Source organism: Cyprinus carpio, chromosome A4 (genome assembly GCF_018340385.1).
Source record: "Cyprinus carpio isolate SPL01 chromosome A4, ASM1834038v1, whole genome shotgun sequence".
Classification (NCBI taxonomy): domain Eukaryota; kingdom Metazoa; phylum Chordata; class Actinopteri; order Cypriniformes; family Cyprinidae; genus Cyprinus; species Cyprinus carpio.
Window position 1 is genome coordinate 31968651 of NC_056575.1, and position 14506 is coordinate 31983156.

The 14506-nt window shown below is 38.2% G+C and overlaps 1 protein-coding gene across 1 annotated transcript; it reads right to left on the bottom strand.

The window, feature by feature from the left end:
* Positions 1 to 7463: 7463 nt before the first annotated feature.
* Positions 7464 to 14139, bottom strand: LOC122140683 (zinc finger protein 333-like). The gene is made up of 2 exons (XM_042745312.1): positions 14085 to 14139; positions 7464 to 8018 (listed from the first exon to the last, which is right to left on the bottom strand). Exons 1-2 carry the CDS (start codon positions 14137 to 14139, stop codon positions 7654 to 7656), a joined length of 420 nt encoding a protein of 139 aa, XP_042601246.1. The 3' UTR covers positions 7464 to 7653.
* Between the last annotated feature and the right edge of the window lie 367 nt (positions 14140 to 14506).

Genomic DNA, 14506 nt, shown 5'->3' on the forward strand with positions numbered 1-14506 from the left:
TCAGCCGGAAGTAAGATGACAAAACGAACGCAATGGCGGCACTGTTGTTGCCATGGAAAATAAGGTGAATTAACACAAAATTTACCCTTTAACACAACAAAGCAACATAATACTGTTACACAGAGTTCCACAGCTTCAGTAGTTTTCCACAAAGAAACAAAAAACTGACACATTTAATAAACTTTGTTCTTAAAACTTTTCGCCTCTTCTGTCCTATTAACCATGCATTACTTTACACAGTTGACCAGGACTCCTTCAGTTAGTTCTTCATTCTCCTTCATCAAACAATCCTTCCAGGGCTACAGCCTCTTCACCCTCCAATTCAAACACAGAATCTTCTGTGCTTCTGCCTGCTGTGTCTTTCACTGTAAGAGAAGTACCTGCACTACTGCTGCCACTTCTCTCAACAAATGAGACTTTGGTCACGAAGTCCCTCCACGTCTGAATGTGCATCTCATCATGCACAAGAATATCTGCAACAAGGCTGTGAGCGTCTACCGATTGTTCATCCTTCACAGACAGCAACTCATGAATCTGCACATTATCCAGATTAATCTTCTGTTGTGCAGACTTGACCTTGACACTGATATAAACTCCACTGTAGTTTTGGACGTCTTGTTACACTGGTTACACCGTGTCATTAAAGTGCTTGCATTGACAGCCAGAAGCAAGTGATGTTTAGGACAGAAATGTTCCATCTTCACATCTGCATCGAGGATTTCTCCTACTACAGTCTGCAGTTCTGCATCAGTGAAGTTTTTTGCTACACCACAGTCCTCTGTCTGGCTCACTGTTGTACTCTGTGTGGCCATGCCTTTGAATTATCTCACAGACACATTTTTTATTTCGTTCCACAAGCCTTGCATCAGGCCATGCATCCCCCAGAGAGTTAGCAGCAGTAACTCATCTGCATCAGTGACAACAACGCTCTTCCTACGCACCCTCTGACCCCGAACCATCGTCTCTTTCTCCTCCAGGACTCAGTGCACCATTTTGATCTTAACTGTCACCTAAAAAACAAATGCATAATTAGACAATATACAAACACTACACATCTGTAAACCTTGCACATCCCCTTTCCATTCCTTTGTAAATATTCCTAATAGAGCTGTATATTAGCAACACTCTGCTGAAAACAATATACATCACAATACAAGCAACACAATACAACATGGTGTGATACGTTACAATACTGTAAGCTGTACGATGTATTAGGATATTTCTCATTGTAGGAATAGAATATACTTTTATGAAACCTGTCATTAAAAAAACACACCACCAAAATACAAGCTTGCTTATTTCATTTCTACAAATATAGATAATAAATATACAAGTACATGAAAAATACTTTACTACATAACTATTTGCTATGTATTTTTACTCTCCAAATTACTTTATTTGTAGTTAAAACTCACTTTTTCCCTTTTCATAGTTTCTCCCCACTGTATTTATGCTTTTATACAAAACAAAGAATACAACAACAATTTCACTGCTCAAACTCTTTTAGATTTTACACCTAGCTCCGCATATACCGCTATTAATTCTTAAACGGTTAATTGGCCCAAAAATGTCAATTATGTCATTTATTAGTCACCCTCATGTCGTTCCACACTCATAAGCCTCGCACTCATCTTCAGGACACAAATCAATATTTGCGAACAAGCCAATGGCTCACTGATGCCTACTTTGCCAGCAAAACCTTTTACTTTTTAACTACCCAGAAAGGTACAACAAACATATTTAAACCAGTACATGTGAGTACAGTGGCTCAACTTTAATATTGTACATCAACAACAAGACTATTTGTAAACCACAATAAAAAAAAAAAAAACATTATTCAACAATATCTAGTAAGAACGAGTTTCACAATTCTGCTTCATGAAGCTTTAGTTTGACCAAATCTTTTGTTTCGCATCATTGGTTCAGAACATGTAACACAAACTGCCAGCATCACATGACCTATTAACATTTCTACACACAGATGCCATAAGAAAGCCTCGACTAATTACTGTTTTTACGATGATCGCAGTCAAAATAAACAATTTATTTATAACATGAAAATACACATAGAAATAACATTACTCGTGTGTAAATTATTTTTTTGCTGTGACAGTCATACCTGTACAAACAATAGGAATAGAGCAGACAGAAACACGCGAATCTGTGTCGCAGAAAATGGCGATTGTACGGCTGTGAGGGCGCAACACTGCTCCTCTATACGAGTCCTCAGTTCATTTTCACAATTCAAAATTAGTCCCGATCTCACTCGGCAATAAACAATGACAATAAACAACACTTAACAATTTTCAAGTTTCCATCACATTTAGCATGTCAATATAAAATGAAAAAAACAATATATGGAAAATACAACTTTTCTTCCAAAAACCACAATACTCCAAATGTGTACATAATTTAGGGGGTCACAATAATACTTTCTAGCAAGAGTGAATAATTTTCAGACGGGTCATAGATCAACTCTACGACTCCTTTAAGTGAACGCTCAGAGTCGTTTCTGTTTGAGACCCTTTAATTTTTCTATAATATTACAATACAGAATCACATGATTATCCTTTGCTACACAGCTCAGCCACACATTAAATAATCCATACACTAACTGAATGTTCTTCATGTTGATGTACGTGGGATTTCATTATCATGACGCTGTCGATTCATCGCATGATGAACATAACATTTATTATATTTGCATAATATCATGCAAAGGAAATACCGTTTGTGTACATATACATAGACAACATAAAAACAACTTGTACAATATATACAAATCAATATGTTAAAGGCCTTGGAATATATTGTAATGTTTTCTCTGTTTGCAGTCTACATTGTCTGGAATTATTTTCTTTTGGATAGTTAAATACAAAACATTTTGCATGATATAATCATCTGCAATTATATTATTTAAGTAAACTCTGTACATACATATCAGTCACAGGTCACAGATAACACTATTAGCTTAATTTAACAAACCACACTGCTACTAAATGCAAACCTGTTTGGGAGTTGAAAAAGCCAGCTCTTTATCAAGCTCATCTACACTTTCCCAAAAAAAAAACAAAAATAAAAAAATACCCGGTACTGCAGTATTTATTGTTCATAAAGCCACAATAATAGTAATGAACACATTAATCAAAATCTTCACCTTGTCAACATTCTGTAAGTCCCTCTTTTTTCTAAACACACTATCCATGTTACTCTTTAGATTGCTACACCAGAAATATTAAGACTAACCATGTCTAAATACTTTACAAAAAAGCCTCACATTTCTCAATGACTGCAAAACACTTTTCATTATTAAAGTGGGCAGTTAAGTGTAATGGAAACATATTGTGCCTGTCCGCCATTTTGATTTATGTTCAAAACATACTTTCTTTTTTACTTCTCAGCAACCGTTGGTTAGATTTTCACCAAAATCAAGTCGTGTCAATATACGAAACGGTTTTCGTTTATCGCACCAACAAATTTGTTGGAAAGGTGCCAAAATGTATCTGAGGCTGTATCTCTGCAAAGCTTTGACATATTTACACCAAACTTTGTATGTGCCATTGTCACCTCAAATTGATCACGCCACATTAATTTGGTAACAGCGCCAACTATTGGTCTGGAGTAATAAACCGTTCATTAATTCTTAATTATGAAATTTTCACTAATGCTTATAACTTTTGATTGCATTGACTTATTGTAATGAAACTGGTCTCAAAATATTCCTTGGTTGATTATGACAACATGCATATCAATTATGTCATAATAAGCCAAACTTATTGTCGGCTATTTTGATTTATGTCGAATACCTACTTTTTTGCACTTCTCATCAACTGTTGGTCCGATTTTCAACAAAATCGAGTCAGATGATCTTCAGACTGTGCTGACAAAAAGTTGTGGATTTTCCAAAACCGTTTTCGTACAGCGCCGCTACAAATTTTAGGCATAGTGCTAAACTGCATCTCAGGTTGTATCTCTCCAAATATTTGACATATTGACACCAAACTTGGTATGTGCCATTGCCAACTCCCACTGACAATGCCACATTAATTTGGTTACAGTGCCACCTATTGATCCACAATGATAAGTCAATAAATCATGTTATTAGTTGTTGTATTTATGATTTTTCAGCCATTTTGCCTAAAATACTCTTAAAATGGTTTTAATTACTCATTCCTGCCGGTGGTCTGAAGCTTGCTTCTGTGATGCTTGGCCCCATAATTGCTGCTTGCAGCTATATTCGTTCTCTTACAACCAAAAACACACTTCTCAGGAGACATTCTTCTTGAGCAAGTCCCGTGCAGCGCTGCCGCCAGATGAAGCTCATTGATGGGCGCGATCCCGCTCTTCCAGGAGAAATGCCCATATAAGGAGTTCCACCCGTCTACGTCTACGTCATGAAAAAAAAAAACTTTCCGAAATTTGTACTAAGCCGAAGTATGATTTTTGGCACAGAAATACTCCGTCATATGTCCAAATTGTTTTTTTAAAACTTTGTCCATGCTTAGCATGAGAATCCAACTCTTTAAGAGTGTAAACAACTCTGAATGCATGAAACAGCATTGTACACCCCCCTTTAAGAGTATTGGAACAATGATATAATAGAAATGTTCATACAAACAGCAGTGTATTACTGATATTATTTCAGTCTGTAGTTGTTTTTCACATTCAGATTTTATTTTTGATCTCCAGATGTGACAAAGTTTGACTGAACATTGAAAACAAAGTGATTTTAAATTGTTTAATGTAAAAGTTGTAATATTACAATGGTTTTTATTTTTATTTATTTTTACATGATAACCTAATTAAAATGTCATTAAAATAAAAACTGGTAAATTACTAAATACACGACTTGATGTTTAACAGACATATTTAGATATTCAATAAAAGTTTATTGTAATGAGTCATTTCAAAATGTTCTTCTCACAGATCAATTTGTAAATATCATCACATGGAAAATCAGCCCATCCTGGAGAATAATTCAGAGCAGTGTCTTCCTCTTTTCCCTGATAGCTGTTTGGTTCTCCAGACGCCCAGAACCTGCATCAACAGATCAGCTTTAGATCTTCAGAGCTGCTTTCTGTGTGATATGATACTGACTGAGACAATCATTTATTATATAATAATCAGTTCAGTTCAGAAAAGCTCAGAACTACCAGAAATGTTCTTCGCAAAATACTGAGAAACAATAATTAAATTATATCATAAACTGAGAACAGGTACATTTTTGCACAGTGTCATTTAACAGTAAAACATTATTCACACACACACACACACACACACACACACTTGTTTCTCTGTGTTGTTGATGATGATCAGATCTGCTGCTCTCTCTCTACAGTATCTTCTGCTCTCAGTCCAGTTTTTTCATCTCAGAGGAAATTAAATAAAGACTGGATTGATAGCACTTCTTTCTATCTATAAACATAACCAGCACTTTATTTCAATTTCCTGCAAACATGTGTTTTAACTTCTCTCTGTCATCTATAGCTGGGTTTCCATCACCCTGCTTTTATGCGCATTTTAAAGTATTGCATCAGAATCGAGTGATGGAAAGCTGAATTTCAAATAAAAATGCCTTAATTCACAGAAAAGTTTTTAAGCTCACTTGAGGTGGTTTTTGACCTGTGCGCAAAAGGTTAATGCGAATAATTGGAGATGGAAATGCATTTTTCGAAAAAATTCATCCAAGCGCATCGAAAAACTCATGTGACTTTGCGCTATGGACGATAAATCCTGACTAACCAGTGGACCGATCTCATTCCACAGCATCTGAAATGTTATATGGTCATTCAGAAATGCCTGGGCAAAGTCTGTCATCAAAGTATTTCTGTATAATTGCCTTTTAGCACTGTTAAACTACTGCGTTCCGAAACAGCAGCATCCTCTTCTGAAAGCAATAACCACAAATATTTGTGTTTCGTCTGCTCATTCTGAGGTGAAAGTGATTTATTATATAGGAAAACGATAATATTCAGTAGATTCTCCTGCTTTTCTTGATGTATATTGCCAGTTTTATCAGAAAGTGATGATTTTTTGTTCTCTTTGACTCATTGGATGGAAACGCTACTTGTTTGCAAATGTTTTTGTGCGATATTCCAATTTTGCACATAAGTTAATTTGCAACTTTGGATTGAGGATCTTGGCTGGTAACTAATATTTATTTTAAATTAAGTCACTTCAATTCTATTTCGGAAACCAAGCACACTCTTTTTTTTCTTTTTTAAATCTATTATTCGCTCCCATATCTCCTACAACTGAGGTGTTTTTATTTATTTATATATATATTTTTTTTTAAGGAAGGGGAGTCAAAAGATAATTACATCATCATTAGAGTTGCCAATTAACTTCAGAAATGGAAAATAAGGGCTAATTGAAATTCTTCCTTTTATTCCTTTTTATAATGTTTACTCTTGTAGAAAATAAGTGTTTATTATTTATGATCATTATTAAAATAAATTGATGGGAGCGAAATTATACAGTGCCTTCTTTCTAAATCTGTACAGACAAATATATTTTTCCCAAGAAGTTATCTGTCAAAATAAAGGAGAGGCTTGACATTTATCCTGCTTGAATTCATTCTAAGAAACGCAAATAACTTCATAAGTATACTAAACTTTCATCTGTGAATATTAAATATTTTAACTTCATTTTCCCCGACTGCAGCCGTCAAATGTAACACATCGGTGAGGCAAAGCTGAAGGCTATTTGCGAAAATGTGCTTTGCTGCGCTTGTTTGAAAACTTGTGGTTAAAGTGCCACTCAGCGGTCAAAAGCTGCAAATGATCACGGCAGAACGATCGTTTTGGTTGGCCACCTACTGTATGTACTGTATTATATGGATGACAGTCAGACATGATGTGGAATTGTTCAAATTATATGTAAATGTAAAGAAGACAGTCTCTGTGGGTTTTAGAGAGGATTCCAGTCGGGCAAGGAAGAGGTCAAAAGGGAGTCTGGCTTTAGCTCTTTATCTTGAGAGAGGGAAATCCCACTTTTGCTCCTGTGAGATTCGGAATGTGTGTCTTCAGAACCGTTTATCTTGGGTTAACTGCCTAAAGTTGAAAATGCTGGAGGAGTTCTTTTTATAATTTCACTAGTTTATAAAATCATCCGTAGAGGAGTAACTATTAAACTCAGGCTTTGTGGTAGCAGGTCTCAGTTTTATGATCATCCAGTGTGAGACTCAGGGCATCTTGTGAAATTCAGTTCTTTGCATTGTTTTAGCAAAATTCTGGGCTGCATTTCTCAAAAGCATCGTAAGCTTTGGTGGTTTCAATGGGTCTACGATGTACTTAAGCGTACGATGCTTTTGGTAAACGCAGCCCTGATCAAGTCTTCGGTTTCTGAAACACCCCAAAATTTTACATCAATTTACATGTGGCAAGCAGGGCGGGGCTGAGAGTCATGGGAACAGAGCAAGGAGCCGGGAGCCTTCATGAAACTCAAGGCCTCGCTCCCTTCCCACAATGATGTTTGAGGTCTTTTTGATATGTGAAACACATTTTACACTGAAGCCACATAAAAGGTCTCTCTCCAGTGTGAATCCTCATGTGCATGTTAAAACTTCCTTTTCCAGCAAAATTATTCCCACACAGTTTGCAGGTGTAAGGCTTCTCTCCAGTGTGAATAGTCATGTGGGCTTTCAAAGTGCTTTTATGAGTAAAACTCTTTCCACATTGAGAGCAGGTGAAAGGCTTCTCTCCAGTGTGAATCCTCATGTGGATTTTTAAGGTTTCCATGTTCACTGAAACATTTTCCACACTGTTGGCAGATGAAAGGCTTCTCTCCAGTGTGAATCCTCATGTGGACTCTCAGTTTTCCTTGATGGTTGAAACTCTTTCCACACTGTTGACAGATGAAATGACTTCTAGATCTAGCCTTCTGAGCTCTTTTTTGTGAGGAAGTCTTTGCTTTCTGTGAGCAACTAAATGATTTTTGTCCAGTTATGAATTCATGGTGTTTTTTGTACTGATCTTTATCTTGTATTTCATTCAGTTCTTCACTCTCTTCTTTCAGGTCTAGAGTAAAAAGAGACAAATACAAGTTAACACCCAATTAAATGCAACAGTAGAACAGAAATCAATAATGGCTCCAATCTGCCTTTCATGTCTAAAACAGGGTGTCAAACTCAGCTTGTAGAGGGTCACAGCCCCACAGAGTTTAGCTCCAACACACCTAGCTTTAGTTTTCAAGTAATGAAGACCTTGATTAGTGTGTGTATCAATTAGAGTTGGAGCTAAACTATGCAGGGCTGTGGCCCTCCAGGAACTGAATTTGGCATCCCGTGTATAAAATATAAAACAAATACATATTGCCGGGGCGTTCGTGGACACTGGAGAAGATGGCCACCTAAATTGTAGCTCTGCTCCTGATTGCTTAATAAATTGCTACCCTCTTTGATTTTAGTTAAAGAATTTCCTAATTAAAAAGCTCAACACATGACTAACGTGTCTGAGACTCAAGATCTAAAGGACCTTCCACTTATTGCAATCTCACGACCACAGAAAAAGAAGAAACAAACTGTCAGCAGAAACTTCCAAAGATAGACAAAGAATAGTTGAGAACAGAAATCAAAGACCTTTTACTGAATCCAGTCTGTTTAAAGGCATCAGTATCAAGGGCATATGACATCTTGTCTAGTAATTGCACCTCTGCTTTGCCGGGACTGAAGGGTGTTTGGGAGAAAGACACTGGACAAACCATTGAAGAGAATGACTGGGCTGTTGGATGTGATAATATGTACTCTAAATATACTTCCTTTGGGATCCATGAGCTCAACTTAAAAATTTATTTTATGATATATCTTACACCGATGAATATTAAGAAGATGTTTATCAATGCTACTGTTTCAAGTGTGAAAAAGATAACGGTACATTCCTTCATTGTTTTTGGTACTGTGACAAAATTTTGCCATATTGTAAGAAAATACATAGGCTAATGAAAGATCTTCTTGAACTAAACTTTGATATGACCCCAGCTTTGTATTTATTGAATCTTAATCTGAACAGTCTGTTTTAAAAAAGATGCAATACAGTTATTTATTGTTTTGGTATATTTAGCTTAAAGGGGTCATATGAGGCTGTTAAAAAGAACATTATTTTGTGTATTTGGTGTAATGAAATGTGTTTATGTGGTTTAAGGTTAAAAAAAAAACACATTATTTTCCATATAATGTACATTATTGTTTCTCCTTTCTCCTCTGTTATGGCCCTTAACATACTATGCCGTCTTCCAGGCCAGCAGCACGAGACTCAGTCCAGCTGCTCTGCTCGTGCACATCCCATCATCGGTTCTCTTTTAGCAGTTCAGTCAATGTAGATAGGAGTAACTTAATAACTTATACTGTCTTGTTATGCATTGCGTATTGTACTGCGTAAACATAAAACCATGTCTGCATTTGTGATCTGAGAAACAACAAGCCTACTCTACAGCCGTTGTGCCACAGACGCATTGCAGGCTACTGGTTCAGGAAAAAGTCCACATCCTCCATAAAATGCGCTGCACACATCTGAATATTTCACTTCAATGAAACACACAGTGACTCCACAACATGGCAGCTGCAGTAACAGAGAGAATAAAAGTTACAAGGTGTTTCTTTGCGTACACATTTGGGCGGCGTTATGCAAATCTTCCCACATAGTGACGTAGAGATGTGGGGATGTGTTAGAACGAGGCGTATAAGGGGGGTATGGATGAGTCTTTACTTTTATAAAGAATATCTCTTTGGATTTGAGACTTTAGTCTTTGCAGCTTCACAGATCTTCTTTATTCACCAAGAGCTTGTAACTCTCCAAAGAGAAAGGACAAATTTAAATCACATCATATGACCCCTTTAAAGGACTATTATAAATCATACAGTGTGTGCCTGGCTTAAGGCAAAGATGCAAATTGGGTCTCCCTTGATGCGTCTGATTACGTACAGGAGATCAACAAGTTTAATTCATGTTATAATAATGTAATATTTACATAATTCTTTTTCTAGTCTAATTCATATTTTTGAAATATAAACATTCACATATTTAATCAAACGTGTTAAATACTGAAGAATGGTAAATATATATAATGAATATGTAATGGTGCGTCTATTTAGCCAATCTTCCTTCTAGAGTTATTTTTCTTGGTGGCTATAGAGTTTATTTACATTTACATTTACATTTAGTAATTTAGCAGATGCTTTTATCCAAAGCGACTTACAAATGAGAACAGTAGAAACAATCAGATCAACGAGAGAACAACAACGGTATACAAGTGCTATGACAAGTCTCAGTTAGTCAAGTACAGAACACGTAGCCAGGGTTTCTTTTTTTTTTTTTTTTTTGAAGGGTAAGTACTAGTATTAGTTGGTTAAGTGCAGGCGAAAAAGATGAGTCTTTAGATGTTTTTTGAAAATGAGTAAAGGACTCAGCTGTTCGAATTGAGATCGGGAGGTCATTCCACCAGCTGGGCGCAGTCCAGGAAAAAGTCAGTGAGAGTGATTTTGAACCTCTTTGGGATGGCAACACAAGGCGCCGTTCACTTGCAGAGCACAAACTTCTGGCGGGCGCATAAGATTGAACTAATGAGCTTAGGTATGTTGGTGCCGTGCCAGTGGTTGTCTTGTAGGCAAGCATCAGCACCTTGAATTTGATGTGAGTGGCTACTGGTAGCCAGTGTAACCTGATGAGGAGAGGAGTAACGTGAGCTGTTTTTGGCTCATTGAAGACAACCCTCGCTGCTGCATTCTGGATCAGTTGTAGAGGCTTGACAGTACATGCAGGAAGGCCCGCCAGGAGAGCATTACAATAGTCCAGTCTGGAGAGAACAAGAGCTTGGATAAGAAGTTGGGTGGCTTGCTCTGAGAGGAAGGGTCTAATCTTCCTGATGTTGTATAAGGCAAATCTGCAGGACCGGGTCGTTGTAGCAATATGGTCTGTGAAGCTTAACTGATGATCCATCACAACTCCTAGGTTTCTGGCTGTCCTGGAAGGAGTTATGGTTGACGAACCCAGCTGTATAGAGAAGTTGTGATGAAACGATGGGTTAGCTGGAACCACCAGCAGTTCAGTCTTAGTAAGGTTGAGCTGAAGGTGATGGTCATTCATCCAGCTAGAAATGTCACTCAGACAGGCTGAAATGCGAGCAACTACCGTCGGGTCATCTGGTTGGAATGAGAAGTAGAGTTGAGTGTCATCAGCGTAGCAGTGATAGGAAAAGCCATGCTTCTGAATGACAGATCCTAATGACGTCATGTAGATGGAGAAGAGAAGCGGTCCAAGTACTGAGCCTTGAGGAACCCCAGTAGCAAGTTGTTGTGACTTAGAGACTTCACCCCTCCAAGACACCATGAAGGATCTATCAGAAAGGTAGGAGTTAAGCCACTGGAGTGCGGTTCCAGATATGCCCATCTTTCTGAGGGTGGACAGGAGAATCTGGTGATTAACAGTGTCAAAAGCAGCAGACAGGTCCAGCAAAAATGAGTACTGAGGATTTTGAAGCTGCTCTTGCCAGTCGCAGGGCTTCAGTAACCGAGAGCAGGGCAGTCTCAGTTGAGTGGCCACTTTTGAAGCCAGATTGGTTGCTGTCCAGAAGGTTGTTCTGTACAAGAAACATAGAGAGCTGGTTGGACACAGCTCGTTCGAGTGTCTTTGCAATGAATGGAAGAAGGGATACCGGTCTGTAGTTTTCTAGAAGTGCTGGATTTAGAGATGGTTTCTTCAGCAGTGGGCTTACCTGAGCCTGCTTAAATGCTGAGGAAATGTTCCAGAGTGAAGAGAGGAGTTGATAATGTGAGTAAGTGAAGGTATGACTGAAGAAGAAATCGCTTGAAGGAGGTGAGTGGGGATCGGATCAAGTGGGCAAGTATTAGGATGACTGGACAGGATAAGTTTGGAAACATCCGTCTCTGAGAGTGAAGAGAAGGAGGAGAGAGAGTGAGCTTTAGTCGTTGTGAAGTTATCCTCAGTCTGTGGTGTGGAGAATTGGTCACTGATGGTTCTTGTCTTATTTGTGAAGAAAACTGCAAAGTCATCAGCTGTAAGAGTCGATGGAGGAGGAGGTGGAGGGGGATTAAGAAGAGAAGAGAAGGTTATGAAGAGTGTCCGAGCGTCACAACAGTTGTTAATTTTGTTGTGGTAATATGTTGTTTTAGCAGTGAAGACGTTTGCAGAGAAGGAAGAGAGGAAAGACTGATACACACTGGGGTTTATCTAGGTGGATGTTGAAGTAACCAAGCAGTACCAGAGGAGTACCATCTTCAGGATAGTTTGAAAGCAGCACGTCCAAATCCTCCAAGAAGTTTTCCCAATTGACCTGGGGGACGATAAATGACCACAAAGTGGATTTTAACAGGGTGGGTTACAGTAACAGCATGTGATTCAAATGAACCGTTACCTGTAGGTGGTGGTGGTTGAAGATCAAATTTCCAATCTTTCGATATAAGGAGACCAGTACCTCCACCCCTCCCAGTCGTACGAGGGGTGTGGGAACAAGTGAAATTAGCGGAGAGGGCTGCGGGAGTGGTAGTGTCCTCAGGTTTGATCCAAGTCTCAGTTAGTGCCATGAGGCTGAGACCGGAATGAGTAGCAATAGAAGAAATGAAGTCTGCTTTGTTAACAGCGGACTGGCAGTTCCAGAGACCAACTGGAATAGAGAGAGTTGTAGTAGAGGTCAGAGGGACAGGTCTTAGATTTGTCGGGCAGGCCTTCCTTCGACGTACATAGCGTGCTCTCCAAAATAAGTGACCAAAATAAGTATTTGAGGACCAAGCTGTACAAAAATTGAAGGGGAGAAAAGCAATACTCAAGTGCCCTGTCGGTATCCTTGCTCGGTGGAGTCACGCAGGTAGAGTCGATGGTCTTTACACTCGTCGGTCTTCACATGAGGAGGCTTCACACAAGGGCTGCCGCGACCGCTGCCGCGGTGACACCTACCACTTATATATTTGCCTGATTACCTGTGATTGAAGTCAGCTGGTCACGCCTCCCTATTTAGCAGACCGAAGCTGGCCAGTCCCGCGATAGGCAAACGCAAAACCAAACGCCACTTCACACGTATTTACCAGGGTAAGACACGCAGTAATTAAACCAAAGTTTCCCTAGCAACGATGATCACGCAGTAGTCTAATGAGAAAACGAGGCAAAAACACTTACAAACTGCTGTCCTTATCTGTCGCTTGACTGTTTCTTCTGACAAGCGCTTACAAAACAGCTCTTTAAGTAGTGCTTACTGGCTATAGTCACACCTCCCTATTTAGCAGACCAAAACTGTCCAGTCCCGCGATAGGCAAATGCAAAACCAAACGCCACTTCGCACGTATTTACCAGGGTAAGACACACAGTAATTAAAGCAAAGTTTCCCTAGCAACGATGATCACGCAGTAGTCTAATGAGAAAACGAGGCAAAAACACTTACAAACTGCTGTCCTTCTCTGTCGCTCGACTGTTTCTTCAGTTTATGGTCACTGAATAACTTTTAATGAGGTAAATGTAATATTATGTGGTATATTGTTCTTGAGCTGTCTTATTGATGTCTTTCTACAGTACAAACACTGATTGACTGATTACATTATACATGAAATTGATTTCTGTAAGTTACAGCCTACAGGTGTTTTCAGCATCCAGTCTGATGTTCATTCATGTTTATTCTGTGCTGTAATCAGTAGTAAAGCAGAAGAGATGATCGTTCACTGCTGATTTGCTTGATCTGAGGCGGCAACAGTGATCTGTCACGGCAGAGTAAAGAGTGCTGAAACAGTATTTATTGAATTTCGTGATAAAACCAGCAAAATTTGTAATCCTTAATTTCAAGAGTAACAACTGAAAACAGCATCTAGACCAAAATATAGACAGGATTTAAGAATGGATATCAGTTCTTAAAAATGAGAATCAATTAAAATCAAGAAATCTGTGGAGACTGTTGCATAAATAAGTGATAGAAATAAACTTTGTTCATTGTTTTTAATTAAGCAGTACATACTGGGTTTAATGTTACACTCAATGACTTTTTGTTTGGGCTACTTCTGTATTATTTTTCCTGGTTTCTGTAGAGCTGTACATTTTAATAAGGATCAAATCAAACTGAGTTCAGCTTTGAGAATGAAAACTAACCTGTTTGTGTCTCAGTCTTTTCATGTTTGACTCTGAATGTTTCTTCAATCTTCATGTCTTCACTCTCCTCTTTAATAAACTCCATCTTTATAACAGTGTGTGTCTCAGTCTCTTCAGCAGGAGTTTTTCTGTTTGTTTGAACACTGTCCTGTTTAAGATGAGAACAATGAACAGAAAGAAAAATAAACTCAAACTAAATCTCTGGGTGCATCTCAATCTGCTCCCTAGTTCAGTAGTCAGCACACTAGTAAGGGAGTCAGTCAGAGTCAGAGTTACTGGACTGAAATCACTTGATGAGAAAAAAAAACTAACACATGAAGGAACATAAAATAAAATATTTGTAGTAAACTTATTGAACTTTAGTTCCTGAATAGGCTTTCTGACAATATTCATATTTATAATAAGATTATATTTGGCGTTTA